A 17,870-nucleotide genomic window follows, 5' to 3' on the forward strand; every position below is an offset into this window, starting at 1 on the left:
CAGTTGTAGCATGATAAAAATGTAAATGTTTTTAATGTCAGAAATACTGTTTAACTACTATTGTATCCTATAACAAAGTGACCAATACCAGTTTACAACTCATAAAAAATGTTTTAATAAAGAATTACTCTGTAAACAAGTCTGGAGATGCAATTATGTATATATATTAGATGTGATGTGTTCCCTCTTTTTCCATGACAAGTGAATATGTAATATATCATGATTTACTGCCATAATTTCTGCACCCTCTCAAAATGAATTGTTGCTATAAAGCTTAATATGGTGAACTGCTCACATACACAAAAATACAGTTAAGACACGAAAGCCTCACGTAGCTAAAATACAATTTATTCCTGCTTTGATTTCACAATTATTACAATATGTAGACTCATAAATACATTTTTCACACTTTCATTGTGCACTATAATGAAACGTTTTACATCAAGGCACAAGACAGCTACAGTCATTGGAGGTTTTGTTGCAGACATATAGAATAAGACTTCTAGTCTGACACACTATACTGCAGGTCATAAGTGCAGTTGAGCTACAGGCCAAGACAGAGAAAATAATCCATCCTCATCTCTGGTTACAAAGGAAATATCTTCTCATTCACCCTCCCATTTTGACCAAGAAGCCAATACTAGTTATTTCTCTGTTTTTAAGCACAGGTTAACAATGAATACTGGCAACTGTCTGCTAGTCTGAAAGCAAGACATCAGTCCATGTGTGCGAAGGATAGTTTAAATAATGATGCTGTTGTGTTCGTAGATGGATGATGATACAATTTTGTCACTCAAATTCAGGCACTCGGTCCTAGAAAACCAGAGAGAAAATAGAACAAACCATGGGTTAAAATTTGTTTTGTTATTCACAATGTGCTATGTGTTGTGAAGTTAGGGCATTTTTCCTAATTTAATAGTTTGACAGTTAAAAGCAACAGAAACACATATTCGTGAACACTGTAGCTGTCTCCAAAGGGACACATATTTAACAAAAGATTTTCGGTAATGTCAATGTTACTGTTACAATGGGCCAATCAGTTTTGATCAATGTCATTGTTGTGTCTGGTCTGTTCTGTACACACAACATCTATTGCATGTCTGTCCATTCTGGAAGAGGGATCCTTCCTCTGTTGCTTTTCCTGAGGTCCCATCCATTTTTTTCCCCGTTGAAGGGTTTTTGGGGGGGAGTTTTTCCTTATCCAAATCGAGGGTCTAGGGATAGAGGATGTTGTATTGCTGTACAGATTGTAAAGCCCCCTGAGGCAAATTTGTGATGTATGATGGGCTATAGAAATAAAAAATGACTTCACTTCACTAACTAGGTGGTGCCGAAGTAACAAAATACTTGTTTCTTAAGTTGAATACTGAATACTTCACATGGCACTCAGCATATTTGAGAATAATAGCTTGAGAGTTTACCCTTGATGATGTATATATGATTCTGTAAAAGACTTCCTTGCTTGAACTACTATCACAAATTCTAAGCTTGGTTTCTAAACACAGGGATGGTGTTTTAAATCATTTTTTTGTTCTCTAAACCTACAGTCATCAATTCAGACCAGCAATAGTTCTGATGTAAAAGTTCAGAGTGCTACCGTACCATGTTTCTATTCTTGTGCTCACACAGGGCCGTGTCGCTTCCGTCTGCCAAATGCCTGGGCACCCACGTTGGTGGGAACATAATTGCTGTGTCCCAGTCCTCCCGATCGACTCAGGAAGTCAGCCAAGCGGTGGGTTACACAGGTGGCTGTGTTGCATGCCCTCTTCTGTGCTGTTGCATTGCTTGTAAGAGGGGAAAAGATAGTGAAGACAGTTCATTATGATATTCAAGATCAAATCAGACATCTGTATGACGGAGTCTCCATAATATGATGTCTTACATCATCAATAATAAATTCAAAAACAGAAATACAAAATATTTCAATAATTTGTATCATGCTTACCTTTGTCTTTTTTCATTTTTTGTTTTATGAGTGATGTGTTTTATGATTTGTGAATTAATTAAAGGGCTTGAATGTAAAATATAATGTTATTGTAGGAGAAACATAATTACCTTGAAGAGAAGAATAATTCAACTTTGAAATGTTTGGGTTTTTTTAGCTTATCTTATATTTTATTGTATGAGTGCTAATGTACCGTATGAATATGAATACCACACAGAACTGCCAAAGTAACACCATTTTTAGATGACTAAAATTCAAGTTCATTTAAACATGTTATCTTGGTTTTGAACTCTGTCAAAAAGTAAATTCTGACAATGGAAAACTAAAGTAAAGACATTCCTCTGATGTTAGTCAGACAAACAGAATCCACATGCATCAGCAGTCTCATGTATGAATAGCACTAAATGAACAAGCAAATGTTAATTAAGACAGAAGAAGAATAGATGAGCCAAAAATTCAGAGTTTCAATTGTATGAGTTGCTGTAGTTTTCCAATTGCTCATAGAGACTTCTCTTCTTGCCAGGTGTCCCTGCTCCCACGTCGGTGCGGGGATAGGTTTGTAGTTTGTGAATATCCTGGGAGAGTTTGCCAAGCACGCAAGTGCTTAAGCCAGTGCAGCGCTTGGACATGGGTCTATCTGGGCTGTTAGAGACGGAGACAAACATGCAGAAACGGGCTTACAGCAATCATGACATGCAGATAAATATAAATATTTGCATGCATGGTGTTTTTTTTTTAAATGTCGTGCATTTACAGAAAAAATGAATTTAGCATTTCAAAGACATGCTAATAGATCCAACTAGCATATGAAGATATGACAAGCAAAATATTGTAGTTGAGCTATCATGCTATTAGTTGGTTTCATTTTCTGTAATAAGGTCTATCATGCATGTTTTCTCACATTTGATATCATGCTCTCTTTGTTTTCTATAAGGACACTTCACTGCAGGCACATTCATTTATGTAATGCTGAACGAACAGATGAATGAATGAATGACTGCAGTCCATGCATTGTGGGATTATGACAGAGAACAGAGTCACTACAGTATATACCTTGATAAGTAATAAACACCAAGCTTGCAGCTGTCGGGCTTATAAACAACATTGTGTTATATTGTGTTTAACTGAAAGTAAAATTTGACAGACAGACAGACAGATAGATAGATAGATAGATAGATAGATAGATAGATAGATAGATAGATAGATAGATAGATAGATAGATAGAGACCACACCCTCTTGTATTTAAACCTTAAAACTATCATCATCAGGGTTAACTCTACTAACATGACTAAAAATGGTAAAAGCCATACTTGTTTCCATCAGCTGTTTGGTGCTCTTGTTCATCTGAAGTTATCTGTATGAGCTCCTTGATAGCTCTGAGTAACCTCTGAGCATCATCATTGGATAGTGTGACTCCATCCGTCAAGGCATCCTTACTATTTCTGAAAATACACATTAAATTAAATTAATCTCTGTGGTTGTGCCTCAACATCGGTTCAAAATTGTGTTTACTGTCATATTGTCCCATAAAGCTCTCAGCATACAAAAAAACTCTGTGACTTTGAGGAAATTAAGTTAATAGACTTCAAAACAAATATATTTGATTAGTTAGTGGATTCTTTAGAAACAGTCTTAAATGCAAAAACATTTTCCGACACAATTGTATTTTTTACAAATTAAAAATATTCTGTACTTTTAGTAATAATTCTGGAGGTCTCACCTGGATGGAGCTGCCTGTGAGGTGTACATCTGACAAATGATCAGCGCATAGGCAAGAAGGAGAGTCCAGAGTTTCAGCATGATCATGATTCCCTGTGAAAAAGAGATGCAATCCCACACAAGGTCATAATGATTGTTGCAAGGAACAATCTGCATTATCTGTGGCCTGTGTCCACAACAATGTCATTAACCATGTTTTGTATATACTGCCTCATTAATGCATTCAAAGCTGAATAAATCCTCTCTCTCTCTCTGTTTCACTCTCACACTCCCTCGCCGTTAGAGCCACTGGAGAGGCAGATAGAAGAGTTATTGGTTGTATACTGACAAGGGAAGCTTTGCCAGCAACTATAACAGCACCTCTGTCCATTAGCAGAATTAGATGCAGTTTGCCATAGATAGTATAACGTCATCAAAAGCATCTCCCCCCTGTTAGCTAGAAGTATCCACCAGCATAGCTGAGTATTCAATCTACCCAGTCTTCATCTTCTCAACTAAAGAGTAATTATAAAAACAAGCAGTATTTTGTCTACTCACCGTAAGATGATAGATCTTCTGGTAATGGAGAATTAAATGATGTGTGTTGAATCGTAGACTCACTTGTGTATCTGCTGAACACTCCCACAGAACAGGGATTTATATATATTCCCCACAGGTTACTGTATGAACAGAGAGAGCACTTGATCGTACTCTATTGGCCAGTCAAATGTTTTACCTCAGACTGCCAGCCAATCAGAAGTCCTGCGTCACTTAGAGCAAGCCAGTAAAACATCTTGTACACAAATGACATCAATGCATGGTCATAAATTTGTTTAATTCACAAAAAGCTGCCAGGTATTTGAGTCAGTTGGTAGGGTGATTTGTAGTGAGGTTGCACTTTAAGCAGGATGAGCCATCAAACAATGAAGTTAAAAAAATTGCCGGAAAAAGTCACTCACATTATGTCATGGTCTCGAGAACTAATATACTGTATGTGCAGGTGGACCCATCCATCTATTTTTATGTTGGTTCAGAGCAACTCATCATTGCAATTTCATCTTTAAGTGGTTAAGATGAACAGCGTAATAAGGCATGTGTGGAGTACCTAATTTCACTCACATACAGAGTGGACACATTAATGGAATACTACAAGAAAATAGCTTAAATCAAATGTACAAAAGTCATATTACATATTACAAATTAGCAATGTGTGTCATCTTCCTGTCAGTCACAATTTTTTTAAAGCATCATGACACAACTAACAACATTACCCCAGAAGGGCTAAACAGCTTTAGTTGAATTCATTCACTCAAGACGCATTTTCTAGTGCGGGAAGGGCAACGCGGTCCAATGCCAAGTGAAAATAAAGTTCATCATAAAAAGGGAACAAGAGGCACTTCACAGAGAGTTTCTAAATACTACAAACTCCAACCTCAGAAAAGACCGACACACCACTGTGAAACACTCTCAACAAAATGTGTTCAGTTTAATCATCACAAAGCTAATATATACAGCACAGCCTCCATTTATAAACTACTTATAATAATAGATAATATTATGAGGAAGGAGGGAAAAGGAAAAAAGAGGAAAAATTATGATTTTTCAAACTCTTGAAAGGTTAGAAAGTTTAAAGCTGCCCTCCAAAAACACAGTCTATTGTCAGTACCATTTTTTAAATAATTTATATAAGAAAATAAAATAATTTCTTTCCTATGTGGGAATAGAATCACAGTGAACTCTAAATTGATACACTAAGCCTCTCACAAAATTCAGTGGTGGTGTTCATTTGGTTTCTCTGAGATAATTACTGGGTTGTTGGTCTCTGGCCATCTTCTAATTCCCCTTATGTAACAATATTGGATGATGTATCATAAAGCATCCTGCCTCCCAGTTATTTTTTGCGTCACAAGGAAACTCATTAGTGTGGATGAGCCTTTTAGTACTATTGAGCAGACCTGCAGGCCTTATACCAGAGGCAGTAAATTAGTCTCCAGCAGCTTCACATGCTGTCAGAAACTGCTCATGGAGGACTAAAAACTTTGGCGCAAAAGATTGCAACTGCGCTCACACAATGATTACTGTTTATTGTCTTGTTCCCATTTGAGTACCTTGCCAAGAAATCTCAAATTCATATATTTATCTTTTCTCTAACTACTTATCCTCCACTTCTCATGGAATACTAACACAGTAGAGCACATATTTCAAGACAGAAAATGATGTGTATATTACAGAGATACTGTTTGCAAATTCCCCTGAATCATTGCAAATACTGACGCTAAAAGTCTTGTGATAATGACTCACCCCCAGGCCCTGATACACCACTGCCTGCTCTGACCTGAGCTGAGGCAGAGAAATTATATTCCAAGGGGAAAAGTGTATTGTCAGGATTGCAATTAGCTCCCACTGTTTACAATCTTTAATATTAGGCATGAATCGGCCTGGAAAATTAATTGCAACACAGGAGAGCGTTCGTGACAGAAAGGCCAGCGTTATGCTCTGTGCAGTGCTCATCAGTGACAGTCTCAGCTGACTCAGTGTGAATGTGTCTTCTCCCAAAGAGGAGCAGCTTCATTCTTGGCTGGGGCTCAGCTAAAAGGCCCCAAAGAGGATTCCCTTCAAAGATTTCTCATATCAACACCTTGCAGTATTCAAATAGGAAATAAGAGTTGATAATCAGCTGGAATGATCCCACAGTGAGGTAATATTAAAGTTGGCACATGAGGATTGTGGGAATTTGAGCTAATGGATGGGTCTCCAGATATTTGTGATGTGAAAGGTACCAGGTATCAGTCCCCTGCAAAGTTTTTTTTTGCCCCTTTTGCATGTGTCCAGGTTTGTGTTAAATCTAAAAAGGCAAGCTGAATAGAGGCCATTTGTACCAGCAGAAGGGATTTGAATTTGTTTTGGAATCATTATGTTAGTAGTAAAAATTTGCTCCTCTTCCAAGAATGTCAACAGAGCCTATATATGGACAAGGAATTCAACCAAGAGAAATAGAAAATGATTTCCATGAAACTGGGAGTTTGCAATAGTGTTTAAGGACAGAAGTGGCCTGAGAAGGCAGAAACATAAGTGCAGTTTCACACAAAAAGAGTACCAAAATAGCACTGTGATACCTGATCTGCATGAATACCTCAGCTGCACCCCTCAAGTCACCTCTGCACAAGCCGATTCGTTTGGGAATGGATGGGAATGGCAGTGTGAGTGCATATGCATTATTGTCTGATTTTGATAAAAAATCACTTGCCAGGTTGGGAGTGAGAATCTCGTCCGTTTCACTACATCAGGACACAAGTTCCAAAGTCCTTCAGTCCTGACTTGATGGAGGTAGTTAGAGGTAGAGGTGGTAGTTTGCCTTTATACAGGCCATCAGAGGTCATTCTGGTTCCTCAGTTGGTGCGCACCGTGTACCCATAAACTCCTGGGTTGGAATCTAGCATAGGTTTTTGGTCACAGGTCATCTGAATCCTTTGTTTTTCTATGTAGTGTTCAGAATTAAACAGAGTAGGAATTTCTGGCACAACTTCACCTACTTCCAAGGTGTGTGGAGAAGGAAATACATCTGATAATGTCAAAACTCCAGCAACACTTGTAGTATAAAGAATGACCTTATTATGAGGCCGTACCAAAAAATATCTAAGGGAACTGAGAATATTTCTTGAAGAGGGTGTCCTTGATGGTAATATATCAAAAATTTTAGCTATATATACAGCACTATAGACATTGAGTCTTTATATACAAATATTGACCACCACTAACCAAAATTAAAAATGCCCTTCCAAAAAAATCTTAAAAGTTGACACAGTAAAACAGCCAACATGTAGAAATGTGCAGCAGAAGATAGGAAGGTATATACAGTACTTAAAGGAGATGTATATGGGCATGAACTGTAGGGTGGTAGTTTTGAGGATGAGTAAGCTAATATCAGTCTTGAATTTGGTCCAGTCTTGAATAAGCTTTGTAAAGTAAATGTTTTAAGTGTGAAAATGAAGCCAGAGGGTGGTCTTTTGCTGAATGACATTTGAACCTTCACTGGACTGAAGAAAAATGCAGAAAGCAGAGAACTGACAATATAGTGCAACTGTGAGGAAAAAACTATAATAATGTGTGCCTGGAAACAGTTTACAGATCAGCCTCTTCAAAAGGAACATTAAATTTACATTGATGCTCTTGCAATTGCAAAATTGAAGTTAAGTATCCATTAGCAAAGGCACCTCCGCCTGCTGGTCTCCATTAGAAAGCTAACCAAACTCAACCTAATGTTTAAACACCTGGTCAGTAGTTGCAGAGGGATTATAAGACCTCTTGATGCCCCTGCATCTGTCGTTATGTTGTTGGAAAAAAGAGGTTCTGGACAGCATTTGTATTACCAGGGAAGGTCAGTAATTAGATTTTCCACATGCCCTTGATAATTTCAGCCATCCGGATGATAAATAATTTACTGTAGAAGCGTATTTCTCAAGGGACGCACCCACTCGAACGTGCCACATATGCCCCACAGTATAGCAAAACAGGAAGAACACTCGTCAAGTGGCCCTGTAATGAAAAGACTGATGCTGCTCTACCACGCATACAATAATGGTATTACATCCCATACATTGATCAGCAGAGCAATATAATTTCCCCAGGATAGGGTTGCACAATATAATGACATACTGCTTATCGTGAGACCATATAAAAAATTGGTTGCATTTATACTATATTTATTGGATTTTTGTATGATTTTTGCATTAATGTCATGAAAGACATTGATATATGAGGCATTTAATTTGCTGGATTTGCCAAAAAGAGACATTCACTCACTCCAACCCCTGTACATACTGTAAGAAAACACCCCAATCAAAAAAACTAACTCCACAAAAACATGGACTCCTGGACAATGTAGAGGGAAAAAGAGGAGATAAAATTCTTGGAGTCTAGACTTAAAAAATTACAGTCACACCAGACCGAAGCTGATAATAATTATGCCCTCCAGAGAAAACTAATGTCATTATGAGGCTGTCTCAAGTGGGAAGAAAATGCTCATTAATCATATATTTTTTTAACTCCCACATTCAACTTTTACTGCCCTGTCACTCCCCATATTTAGTCTGTCTATCATCGACATCTCTTTACAGCGTCCTCTGTTCATTTCCAAATTAAATGTTTAAAATCTTTTGAATGTTTCTCTTAAATTGCCTTGTAATAGCAGTGATGATTATGTTAAATATTTTTTGAGGTTCTGATTTTTCTGCATCCATGCAGTTACAAAACACGGTCCACGTTAACCACCTGGCCACTCTTGTCGCTGGTGTTTTGATTAACCCAACCACTAACAAGCTAATGTAACAGTCAGAGCATGTTTATTTGATTAAATTAGACAGATGTGTTTAATGCTTCCAGAATAGCTTTTCAGTCTGGGGAGCTGGCAGGAAGCAAAGAAGTAATTTGCAAGAATGTCCTCATTAGGTAGCCCTAACAAATCTGAATGATTGGGAGAGGTCTGTAGAGGCCATTTGTGGCGTCTAAGAAAAAAAATCCCACCAGCTGCCTCAGCAGGAAGGAACGTCTGGATAAATAACTTCATGTCTAATGAGGAGCCAGTCATGATAAACCGATCACGCAGCAAAGTGGGGAGCGTGGTTTTACAAAAGTGCAAATTGTTTAAAACCACGTTAAAAAGATAATAAAATTAGTCTGGATCAACCTCTGCAAACTCTGTATATTCTCCATTTTCATCTAAAGACCATAGGAAAAGTAAGTAGGCAATAAATAAATGTGTATTTATTGTCACGTTCATTTGGCTATAAAATAACCACCGTCATACATTCTTACATGAAAAAAATATTGTAAAATCGACTCCCATTTTCAGAACATCCATGCGCAGTCCTGCACTGTGTGAACGAGTGCAGGTTTTAGCCTACAAGCTTTCAAAATCTCCCAAAACTATGCAAGTTTGGAATGTAGTGCATACCTTAACCTTTAACCTCTAAATGAAGTGCATGACCTTTACTGGGTTGAGATGAAGGAACCTAAAACAGCTTACTGGGGCAAAGTTTATTTGCTAAAAAAACAAAAGAGAGTAACACCCAAACATACTTTATCAGGACTCCTCGTACATGACTCAATTACATTTTGATTAACAAAAGAAGGGATTTTTGTTTATTTTTTTTTATTCTTTATTTTTTACCATTATAATTGTGGTCCATGTGAGTTTCAGTGACAAATCAAAAAAGGTATATGCTTCTCTTTATTAAGTTTCTGTGAATGTAGCTGTGCAGGACAGATGACAGTTTATTTAAGTAAGGAACTAAAACTGATGTCAGTGGAAAAACCTACATTTAAACTCACATTAGAAGAAATTCATTCAAATGGAAATGCATCACACAGAAACAACATTAAACATATGTAAAAAATATACCAAAATATGAAAAAGCTGTATGCAGGTTAAAAGACTCTTCGAAATGGTTTGTAGCATGTTATTTTAAGAATATGTGTAGTTACATTCAAATTCTTTACAAATTCTTTAGAATTACCCATAAAGCCTAACAGTTCCACCACAGATCTACCGATTTTAGGTTCATGTATCATTGTATCTGTGCAGGCTTAATCAAGTTGTTTAACTTTCAACCAAAATACATATAAATGTATTGAACACGTTGCAATTAAAAATACTGTCCCACTGTTTCCTGTTCAGTTTGTTCACCAGTGTTGCCAGATCATTTAGGAATTTTCAAAACAATTTATGTAAAACTGCAGTAATAACATAAGTGAGTTTCTTTTCCTGCTGCTAAAATTATATTTGGAAAAAAAAAATTACATTTTAGATCACTGTTGGCCTGATTGGTATAATGTGATAACAGTAATATCTCCATCACACATGTACATACACTGTGATGGCCCACTGGACAGACTATCCGAGTCTCTCTCTGCAGAAGCATGGTGGGTGCCACATCATCAAGGTAACTCTACTCACCTGAACAGTGACCCCAGATGATACTCAGATACTCTCTCTCTCTATCTCTCTCTCCCTCTCCTGACTTCTATCCTTTTGGTCTCTTTGTATTTGGTTTGTTTTTAGTTCATTTTCTCTTTCAGTTAGGTAAAATAAAGCTATTTTAAGGTAAATCTCATTGTTTGGTCTCCCATCTTTGTCCTGTCTTGATCCAGGTTGTAACAATATATACATACAGTATGTTGACTGACAGAATGATGACTTACAGTAAGCAAGTTGAGCCAATTATTGCTTTATCAACTACACAGATAGAACACATTGATTACAACTACATGCAATTGTATTAGCGGAAGGGGAAATATTAACACCTTATTCAATATTAGTTGGACATTTGTGATTTTGATATCAAACTTGTAGGATTCATACAGGGGTTAGAGGTCAATTCGTACCTTGTATGTGGCTAGTTAGATAGCTTGCACATGTTCAGTGGTCATACCCTACAATATAATATGTTAATTAGCTCTCCAGCTGACCTTCTAGATTTTGAAGTTATTGTGATGACTGAATGACGAAAGATGAATTGGTGTTATAAGAAACCATGGTTTTAAGTTTTTTTTCACTTTGCTTCTCAAAAATACTTATGTAACCAAAAATGTATCCTGGTTTATGCCATATATAATAATGATATAAAATGAAAATGGAGGTGAATGGTCTGTATACTCGTGGCCATTCACCAGTGTCTCATTTCAGTCAGCTACCTAAACTAAATATTGACCCACAGTGCAATTGTTTGCCTTTTTCTTTTACAATGAGACAAAAAACAGTGAAATATCTTTGTTGTTGTTTTCTGTTCATCTTTATTGTCTTGTCTTTAATTGTGATATTAAAAAAAAACATGAGCTTAATCAAGTTAATACCAAGAAGCTAAGATTACTTCCATCATAGGAATCATACTACTTTATATATTTTGACAATGTATTTCTTTTTAATTTACATTACAGGTGTATGCTTTTGCTTTGCTTTAACCTCTTACTGTTATTTTTAATGGTACTTCTTTTGTAACTTTTCTTTTTATTGCTGTTGTTAAACCTAACTGCTCTGTAGAATACAAGTAAACAGAAGCGCTTTGCAGAGTCACTATATTCCATGTACTTCTCTAATGGGAAAGAGACTTCCAAACTGTGTTTGCAAGTTTGTTTGTAATTTCCCTGAAAGCAGCCCCTCCTATGATGGATTAAAAGCACACTGTTTGATGTCTAGTGGTGTGGGTTGTCGTTGTCCTCACGTTTATTCCTGTGCCAGACAGATTTTAAATGCATATTACAACTCTAATAAGCATTTTACAACATCATAACGGGCTTTCTGTTCTGCACTGTGAGTTTTTGAGTTTAATGGTGTGCTGCCCCCTCTGTAGGTTAATTAAAACCAGCCAAAACTCACCCCAATAACGACAGAATTTATCTGGATTATTGATCAAGAGCAGAGCAAAGTTCACCAACAGCTGACTCTGACTTTCTGACCAATCTTAGCCTAAGAGGCGGGGGATAGAAAATGTGCAAGATGATACATATGTGCTTCAGTTCCTCTGAGGAGAAGCCGAAGTCAGCAGAGGTAGTCCAGCAGGGAACAGCGATTTTGGGAAAGATGGTTTCAATTAAATCGCCGTCTCTGGTGCCGATGTCCTGCGCACAGAATCTTCTCGCTGTGGGCTGTCTGGCTGTCGTCTTCTTCGCCTTCCTGCTGGTTCGCCAGCTCGTCAAGCAGAGAAGACCCCCGGGGTTTCCTCCTGGTCCATCTCCCATCCCTATAATAGGGAACATTCTGTCTCTGGCCACCGAGCCGCACGTCTTCCTCAAGAAACAGAGTGAAGTTCATGGACAGGTAATCACTCAGCTTACAGCGCATTTTTTTGCAGTGCATGACCATATGTAATATGGAATATGCAAGAGGTTTCAGACACACACACACACACACACACGCACGCACGCACGCACACACACACACACACACACACACACACACACACACACACACACACACACACACACATACACAGGGAGACACTTATGAAACGAACAAAAGAGACTCGCCCTAACATCAGGCAGTCTGAAGCATTTGCTTGGAGGGGAATGACTGGCAAATCAGGGGCTCCCACAAATTAGAGCCTCCTCCCAAAATTCATATAAAGACACAGATTTCCTTCTGGTAACATGTTGTCTTTTTGTTATTGTAAACATAATTAGGATTAAGGTGTAGAGCTGGACATCTCTGTAGATCTGTAGATGGAGATCTCTCACAGTGTCCCACATATCAGGGAAGTTTAAAGGAAAGGTTCACAGTTTTTCAAGTCTGTCTTAAAACAATAGTCAGGTACCCAAATGAACATTGAAATGGGGTTTGCTCACTGTAATGATTCCTCCTGTTCATACTGATTCATTACTGTCTTTTTAATGGGAAATTACCTCTTTTTGTTACTATACTTCCACCGCAGCTCAACAGAGAAACGCTGTCCAAGGAAACACAAAGAAGAAAGAACTTACTAAAAAGATTAACTTTGAAAGATATCCACTTGATGTGACTAACTCAGAGTGCTGAAGCTCCATATAAGCGTCTGATAAACCTTAAATTTTTACACAAAAAGAGGACTGTGGATTTCATTCTCCATCAATTACATTGTAAGCACACTTGAAGAGGATCTTCTAATGCTCAGTATGAAAAGGAGGAGTAATTACAGCAAGTAAAATTTCTTTCAATGTTCATATGGGCACCTGACTAATGTTTTAAGAAAGACTTGAAAAATTGTGAACCTACCCTTTAACTCATCCTAGCTCATAAAAATCCACTTTTGAGATTAGTGCCAAAGAATACACAAGCAAAATGTTGTAACATGCCTAAAATTGTGGTTCACACCTATTTGCTCAAAAATATGCACAAAGAACAAAAGAGTACAGTGCTCATGTTGAATGTGTATCTTTCAGATTTTCAGTCTTGACCTTGGAGGCATCTTGACTGTGGTATTAAATGGGTATGACTCTGTCAGGGAGTGCCTTTACCATCAGAGTGAGGTGTTTGCTGATCGCCCATCCTTGCCTTTATTCAAGAAAATGACCAAAATGGGTGGTAAGATGCTGTAAAATATTATAATTCATTTGATTTCTCTCTTAACAGTATCTTAAAATGGATTAGAATTGAAATTTTAATCAAATCATTTCATCGTTATCTTTCTGATATATTTGAAATGATTCAATTCTACTGTTTTCTTTTTTGTCTCTGTCATCTAAAGGACTTCTCAATTGCAAATATGGCAAAGGCTGGATTGAACACCGTAAACTGGCTTGCAACTCTTTCCGTTACTTCGGCAGCGGCCAGAGACTATTTGAGAGGAAGATCTCAGAGGAGTGCATGTTCTTTGTTGATGCCATTGACAAGCACAAAGGGAAACCCTTCAACCCCAAACATCTGGTGACCAACGCTGTGTCCAACATCACCAACCTGATCATTTTTGGACAACGCTTTACGTATGATGACCGCAACTTTCAGCACATGATCGAGATCTTCAGTGAGAACGTGGAGCTAGCAGTGAGTGGCTGGGCCCTCCTCTACAATGCCTTCCCTTGGATTGAGTATGTACCCTTTGGAAAACACCAGAAGCTGTTCCGCAATGCTGCTGAGGTGTATGACTTCCTACTAGAAGTTATAAAGGGTTTTTCACAGGGCAGGGTGCCACATGTACCACGGCACTATGTTGATGCCTACTTGGATGAGTTGGAGCAGCATGCAGGAGACCCCAGCTCCTCTTTTTCCTATGAGAACCTCATCTATTCAGTGGGCGAGCTCATCATCGCAGGAACAGAGACCACAACTAACACCCTACGCTGGGCCATGCTGTACATGGCCCTCTACCCCAACATACAAGGTCAGTTGTAGCAGTAGCATCATCCCAATGTGAAAACATTTTACTTCTAGTCAAGACTACAGTCATGTGAGAGAGATTTGAATCATGCATGTCTGCAGATCTAAATTTGGTGGTTATGTAATGTTCAGCATGAATAATGCCTGATGGTGTCTGTTTTGCGCTGCAAAGAGAGGGTGCATAGGGAGATTGACAGCGTGCTGGCCAATGGGAGGGCACCAACTTTGGAGGACAAACAGAGGATGCCCTTTGTGGAAGCCGTTCTGCATGAGGTCCTGCGCTTCTGCAACATCGTTCCACTTGGTATTTTCCGTGCCACCTCCCAGGATGCAAAAGTCAATGGGTACACAATTCCCAAAGGCACCATGGTGATCACAAACCTGTACTCAGTGCACTTCGATGAGAAATACTGGAATGACCCAGGCGTTTTCTCGCCACAGAGGTTTCTGGACAGCAATGGCAACTTTGTGAGACGCGAAGCCTTCCTGCCATTCTCTCTGGGTCAGTTTCTCTATGTTTATATTCCTAAATTCCTGAAAAAATATCAAAATAATCGTGGCTGCAGTCATTGTAATCCCAAAATGAGAGTCACCAGTCAGTGGCTATTTCATTTGTCCACACATTTTTTTTTCCAAAATTACATTTAGAAGTCTAGAGAATTTCCTCAATTACCATAGGCTCTTAAGTGAAAACAGCCAGTAAAACTGGCAAGTAATTTTAGTTTGTCTGCTGCCAAGTCATCAGTATAATCAGAAAACTTAGCCAACAGTATTGAATGAGCATCGACAGCAACAAAGTCTTACACACATCCGCTTTTACACAGGCCCTGTCATTTGCTTTATTTTTGCTAAATGGTATCTACGTTCCCTCCCTTAAATTAAGTAAAAAACAAAACCACATTACCACCAATATATACACATATCACACATACATAAACTCCAAAACCATATTTTCAGTAAGTTAAAAAAGTTAAAAAAGCCCTGTTTTTGAGAATAGAGCATTAACTATTTTTCTTGTCTATAAAAAACAAAGGGTGTCATTATGAACACCCTTTTAATGTTACATATAGTCCACTGATCAGTTAATTAACCCTTTAACATTCAAAACCTGTTCCCATTAAGTCTTTATCACAGAGGATTCTCATAGAGCATGAAGGAGAGTCCCTAATGTTTGTTTTGACATCTCCAACACCTTCTATGCTCAATTAAATCCTTCTTTTTAAATCATCTGTAGTGTTTATGTTCCTCAAAGTCTTCCTTGTATTGCTGACATGAACAAATTAGCCAGTTGGTGTGCCTGTGTATGTATGAGAGAGTCTAAATTAATTTTTCTTTTTTCAGGGAGGCGTTGCTGTCTGGGTGAACAACTGGCCAGGATGGAGATGTTCCTCTTTTTCACCACTTTGCTCCAGAGATTTCATCTTCAGTTTCCTCCAGGAACTGTTCCCACCGTTACTCCCAAACTGGGCATGACCTTACAGCCCAAGCCTTACTCCATCTGTGCTGAGCGCAGGCAGCAGAGAGCTCCCTGCTGTGGAGACACTCCTTATCACAAGTAGGCGAGCGGGCATTCACCACAGATTGTTCAACCGCTCAAGTCAGAATTTTTCTGTTTTGCACAGCAATGCAACCACATGATACCGGTGCTTAAAACTGTTTTAGTCTGGACTGTAGTGTCCAGTGGTGCATTCCAGTTTTTTTTAAAAGACTTTCTGTTCTCCACATACGAACATGTGATCCAGTTTACTCTCCTGCTATTGAATTCTTTTACTGAGCAATATGCACGTTTGCACAATACTCTAAAGTAGCAGGAGAGAGGACATGACTTGGTGCTGAAAGGACATCCTGGAAACGCGAGTGTGTTATTGATTCAGTTCTCTGTAGCTCAGAGTTGTTCTGAGCCCCAGAACATGAAATGTCTATGAACCCTGGTGCGGTAGCGATGGGTTAGATACATGTCAATGATTGATACTAAGTACACCAATGATGGTTCATAGCCCTTCCTTCTCAGGATAGCGTCAGGTCAGACAAATGACACCACTGATTTGTACATGTGGAGCGAAATGAGACTGACAGACTTTCCAGTTCTGAACACTCTGTTGGAGCTGAACACGGGCCAAGATTTACGTCATCTGGACTGACTCTGACCCCTTCTCCTGGGATAGTGCTCTGTGGAAAATCTTTCTTAGAAGGCAAACGCAACCCTGGTGGATTTCTAGAAACTGACTATGCAACACTGGTTTCTGCTAAATGGTGCTTATCAGTACTAACAAAGTACTGCTTTTATGTGTGAGGTTAACATTTTTTGTCCTTTTTTGCAATAGTGGTATGTGTATTTTTGTGTGTATATAAAGTCTTTCTTAAACTATTGAAAGCCTTCTTTTCCCTTCTGCTTTTTTTTTTTTTTTTTTTTTTAAACCCCAACTCATATCTGTTTTATTAACACCTTTAACATGATATTTACTTTTTTAAAAGTCTGTATTAGCTCATTTAATACTTGAAGAATCTTTGGATAAACACTAGAGGCAGAGAAACCTGCCTACATACCTACATACATACATTATCCTACAACTGCCAAATCCCAGAACACCTAGCGTAATCATGAACAATAATAATTGTGTTCATGAAGGTGAAAGCTTGTGTATTTCTCTTGTCCTGTTGCACTGCTCTGATCTCAGCAGAGAAATGCATTGATAATTCAGCATGTTGAGTTGAGTTGTTCAGCATGTTCAGCATGCTCTTTAGCTGCTTAAGACTCCACTATGTTCACCAGCTAGTTGCTAAACTTCTCTGCCTGGTGTTTGGTGCAGGGCAGGAAGTGTACATTGGGGTTTTTTAGAACTTTTTCACTGAAAACAACTTTTTGCTGTGTGTGGAAATGACACTGATGAGTGTGGTGAGACTGAACCAAAATGCAACCATAACAATGAGCTCAAAGACACCAAAACACTCTGAGGGGAACTACAGAGTCTTGTGGAAATTTTCTGTGGGTTCTTTGATGATAAATTGTCAATGTAAAAATATTGATAATAGCAGCTTTAAAGGCCTTGCACACACACACATCAGTGTTTTCAGTTTCTCTGGCGGATTAGACCTCTGCTCCGGGCATTATGTGATGTCACTAAACTCTGCGCACTAATATAAATGATAAAGGAGGAAGATCTCCCACCCAGACAGGTGCAACATAATTAGGAGTGGGAGAGATGTCGGTAAAACAGTTTCAGCGATAACCTTGAAAAGACGTGTAATAAAGGATTAGTGAAAACAACTGTTCATGTTTATCTCCTATCAGAATATTTGGGGTGACAAGGACAAAGGAATGAAGGCGCTTCATGTATCGCAAGTTCACACACACACACACACACACACACAGACACACA

General features: G+C 38.4%; 2 protein-coding genes across 3 annotated transcripts; one reads left to right on the forward strand and one right to left on the reverse strand.

The window, feature by feature from the left end:
* Window positions 1-358: 358 nt before the first annotated feature.
* Window positions 359-4,299, reverse strand: calca (calcitonin/calcitonin-related polypeptide, alpha). 2 transcript variants are annotated; one of them, XM_067599235.1, is made up of 5 exons: window positions 4,203-4,299; window positions 3,667-3,758; window positions 3,257-3,388; window positions 1,603-1,784; window positions 359-813 (listed from the first exon to the last, which is right to left on the reverse strand). In XM_067599235.1, the coding sequence occupies exons 2-4, from the start codon at window positions 3,750-3,752 to the stop codon at window positions 1,622-1,624; spliced, it is 381 nt and encodes a 126-aa protein (XP_067455336.1). In that variant the 5' UTR covers window positions 3,753-3,758; window positions 4,203-4,299; the 3' UTR covers window positions 359-813; window positions 1,603-1,621. The 2 variants fall into 2 exon arrangements, with proteins under 2 accessions (XP_067455336.1, XP_067455326.1); XM_067599225.1 differs by lacking the exons at window positions 359-813; window positions 1,603-1,784 and adding an exon at window positions 1,796-2,587.
* Window positions 4,300-11,873: 7,574 nt separating this feature from the next.
* cyp2r1 (cytochrome P450, family 2, subfamily R, polypeptide 1) lies at window positions 11,874-17,771 on the forward strand. The gene is made up of 5 exons (XM_067588307.1): window positions 11,874-12,459; window positions 13,557-13,698; window positions 13,862-14,494; window positions 14,663-14,992; window positions 15,832-17,771. The coding sequence occupies exons 1-5, from the start codon at window positions 12,130-12,132 to the stop codon at window positions 16,047-16,049; spliced, it is 1,653 nt and encodes a 550-aa protein (XP_067444408.1). The 5' UTR covers window positions 11,874-12,129; the 3' UTR covers window positions 16,050-17,771.
* Window positions 17,772-17,870: the final 99 nt, after the last annotated feature.

This window comes from Thunnus thynnus, chromosome 1, assembly GCF_963924715.1.
Source record: "Thunnus thynnus chromosome 1, fThuThy2.1, whole genome shotgun sequence".
Lineage (NCBI taxonomy): Eukaryota > Metazoa > Chordata > Actinopteri > Scombriformes > Scombridae > Thunnus > Thunnus thynnus.